Genomic DNA, 3515 nt, shown 5'->3' with positions numbered 1-3515 from the left:
TCACCCCATTTTCTTACGCACACTTTTTTTGATCTTCAGAACATCGATTTTATTATAAAGTTTTTGAGAAACAGTTATCAAGAAAAGCCTCTGCTCTTCCAGAAATATGGGGGAAAGGACAGAGAAGGGTCGTGCAGGGACCAGTGTCCCAGGGAGAAACAGTCTCTGGTGTCTCTCGCAGGCGGGGGCAGAGGAGACTCCTGTTGTCCAGGCGGATCCACAGGTGCCTCTGGCTGCGCCTGGAGCAGAGAAGCCTGAGCCAGTTTGCACACCTGGCTCCTGCAGGGGTTTGGAGTCCATGGGACCCAGGCCCAGCCCTGAGGTCTGGATGCGGAGAGCACAGCGTCCTCCGACTGCCGGTGGGGTGGGTCTGACGCAGCTCTCCATCACATGGGAGCCACTCTCGCTCGGCCTCTGCCACGTTTCGGCTCTCCGGTCCCAGGAGCCCCTTCTTGGCTGCGACTTTGGGACTCACAGCAACACAGCTGGCGGAAGCAGGTGGCAAGCGTCCTAGCCACCCGCTTCCAGGCCTTGGGCTGCCCTGTGGAGGTATCTTTGCGGGAATGGCTGGGCTTCTGGGGCGCAGGGGCAGGTGCAGGGGTCCTTTGGGGCAGCCAGCGGAGGTCGGTGCCAGCCAGGCTGGCCCTTCTGAGGTCCTTGTGCCCTGTGTGCTGGGCCTCCTGGGGAAGTCGATGGTCACAGGCCGAGGGGCAGGCGCGAAGGGCAAGCTCGCTGGTGCTCCTCCTCGGGAGGACGGAGCCATCGGAAGGGTGTGCGGGTCGCACAGGCTTCCCATTGAACGCGCAGCCCGCCCCCTGGCTCAGCTGGTGCCGAAGGATCAGGTAGGCGGCCGCGGCGTCATCAAACTTCCCCCGAGTCAGAGACACCCAGGCCTCGTACGGGTCGTGACCCAAGTCCAACAGGGCTGCCATTATGGCGGGGTCTGGGCGTTTGGGGGGTGGCTCCCCATCCTGACGCGGGGAAGCCTCCTCACCCTCCCTCAGCCACGGGTGCTGGAGGACTTGCTCTACCGTCGGGCGCCGAGCCGGGTCCATGCTCAGCATGCTACGGATGAGGCTGCGTGCTTGGGGCGGAACGCGGTCAGGGATGTGGTACCTTCCCTCCCGGATCCGCCTCACCATCCCCGAGCGCAAGAGCGCCTTGAAGGGGCACCTTCCGGCCAACAGATAAAACAGGATGACGCCCAGGCTCCACACGTCCGCTGGGGGGCCCTCGTATTCCCGCCTCAGGAGGATTTCGGGAGCAAGGTAGGCCAGGGTGCCCCAGAACCTGCGCAGCTTCTGCCCAGGCCTGACCCTCAGGCTGAGGCCAAAGTCGATGAGCTTGCAGGTGCCAGCCGCATCCACCACGACGTTGGGCAACTTCAAGTCCAGGTGCACGACGCCCTGGCCGTGGCAGTAGCCCACCGCCCCCGCGATCTGCCGGAACACCCTCCGCGCCTCCTCCGGCCGCATGCCCCCGGGCGGGATGTGCTTGAGCGGGCCCCCTTCGGCGAGCTCCATCACCAAGTAGACGTGCTCACGGGTTTCGATCACCTGGAACAGCTGGATCACGTTGGGGTGATCCAGCCACCTCATCACGCTGGCTTCAGAGAGGGCCGCCTTCCCCTTTTCCTTCGGCAGCACTTTCACTGCAACCTCTGCCCCGGTGAGGAGATGGCGGGCTACCTGCACCTCGGCACACCCACCACGCCCGATGGTCCTCAGGACCTCATAGCGGTCCCGGAAGGTCGTCTCTTCGCAGGAGCAGGGCCCCTGCAACGCTACACTAGTCTCTCTACTCTGCCTACGCATCCTGAGCAGGAACCCCACCTAAGGATGCTAGCTAAGAAGAAAAACAAACAAACAAACAAACAAACAAACAAAGAGAAAACCACAAACCAAACAAAACAACAAACCAAAATAAAAAATGAAAAAAACCCAAATCAAAAACACCAATATCCAAAGACCACAACCACCAACCGCCAACCACCAAACGCTCTAACTATCTGGGAGTCCGACAGGTCACCACCAAGAGCTTCCTGTACTTAATGGACAAAAACCCAGCTGTGGCCACCTGCTTATATACCGGCTGTTTCAGGTTCCCTCACAATGGCTCCTTGTGAGGTCAGAGAAGAAATGGCCCAATCACGGGTGGCCAGAACCCCTGTGGTCATCTCACCAGTGGGCCCCCAGGTCTTTCCCACTTCAGAAAAAGAAGCTTTTTGCTTTGGGGTAGTAGAGATAGATCCATGTCTGCTTGTTGAGAAATTAAAATTTGTACAACGCTTTCATTCACTTTTCAATTTAAGTTCAGAAATCTGAAATAACATTTGGCTGTGGAAGACCTCAACATGTCTATACTCAAGGTATCCCATCATCCCCTTTTCTTCCAACTCCAAATCACTGGTACCAAAAGGATGGTAGCAGCTCACTCACACGGTGACACTGTGCCACAATGTACACTGTGGAGCATGCTACTAACACCTGTGGGCATGAGAGGGAGGAAGGGCGCATCCAAATTTCCCTATAAAGTACTCAACGAATGTCTGAGTAGAAACCCTGCAACCCAAAATGCAGTGGGTTGACACATTCAAAGTGATAAAGGAGAAAACGTGACAGCCAAGAATGCTGGAACCATCCAAAGTGTCCTTCCCATGGACTGAAGACACGGAGGAGCCCAGGTCCTCCCCTGGCTACTGTAACAGAAGACCTCCCACTGGGTAATATACAGAACAGAACTTAACCTCTCCCAGCTGTGCAGACTGGCAAGATCAAGGCCAAATAACTCCACTGCCCTGTCCTCGCATGATGGAAGGGGCAGGAGGGTGGAACTCATTCTCTCCTGCACCCCCTTCCACCACCCAAGATCCTACTGAACCCAGGGTCTTCCACGTTTTAGGAAAGCACTCTCCCCCTGAGGTACATCCCCAGCTTTTTGAGACGAGGTCTCACTGACGTGCTGAGGCTGGGCCTGAGTGTGTGATCCTCCCCCATAGGGGCCCTGGAAGATGGGCTCGCAGCCTGTCATGGTTTGCACAGGACGTATTCTCTCTCAAAGGTTCTCCGTTAATGCAGGAGGATTCTGAGGTCCAATGATTGGCTTGTGAGAGCTGTAACCCAATGAAGACCCTCCTCTTTTTAATGGAAGTTCCCGGTGGTGACCCTACACAGGCGGAGTGTGACTGGAGGAGGTGTGGCGATAAATGGCCATGCCCTGGAGGGGTGCTTCTGCTCTCTGGCTCCTTTCCCACTCTCTGCTTCCAGCTTTCATATAGGAAACAGTTCTCCTCTGCTGGGCCCCTTTCCCACGGTGTGCCCCCTCACCTTTGGCCCACAGTGATACTGTGGGCCATGTCTGGACCCAGACCTCTGAAATCATGACCCTGAATCACATTCTTCTTCCCTAGGCTCTTCTTTTCAGGTGGTGGGTGTACTACCAGTGACTGACAGATCTAACCAACAGGTACCTGGCACTGAGGACTCCATTACGTGTTGCTCATGCCCCTAGATCTG

General features: G+C 56.8%; 1 protein-coding gene across 1 annotated transcript; it reads right to left on the bottom strand.

Moving 5' to 3' along the window:
- Window positions 1-386: 386 nt before the first annotated feature.
- On the bottom strand, window positions 387-1814 carry LOC124985580 (sperm motility kinase 3A-like). The gene has a single exon (XM_047554309.1). The coding sequence runs from the start codon at window positions 1812-1814 to the stop codon at window positions 387-389; it is 1428 nt and encodes a 475-aa protein (XP_047410265.1).
- Between the last annotated feature and the right edge of the window lie 1701 nt (window positions 1815-3515).

This window comes from Sciurus carolinensis, chromosome 5 (genome assembly GCF_902686445.1).
Source record: "Sciurus carolinensis chromosome 5, mSciCar1.2, whole genome shotgun sequence".
Lineage (NCBI taxonomy): Eukaryota > Metazoa > Chordata > Mammalia > Rodentia > Sciuridae > Sciurus > Sciurus carolinensis.
This window is presented reverse-complemented; position numbering and strand designations above follow the sequence as displayed.

Bases quoted from the DNA above. Each gene is read 5' to 3' on its own strand.
- LOC124985580 (XM_047554309.1), bottom strand. From the start codon at position 1,814: ATGCGTAGGCAGAGTAGAGAGACTAGTGTAGCGTTGCAGGGGCCCTGC.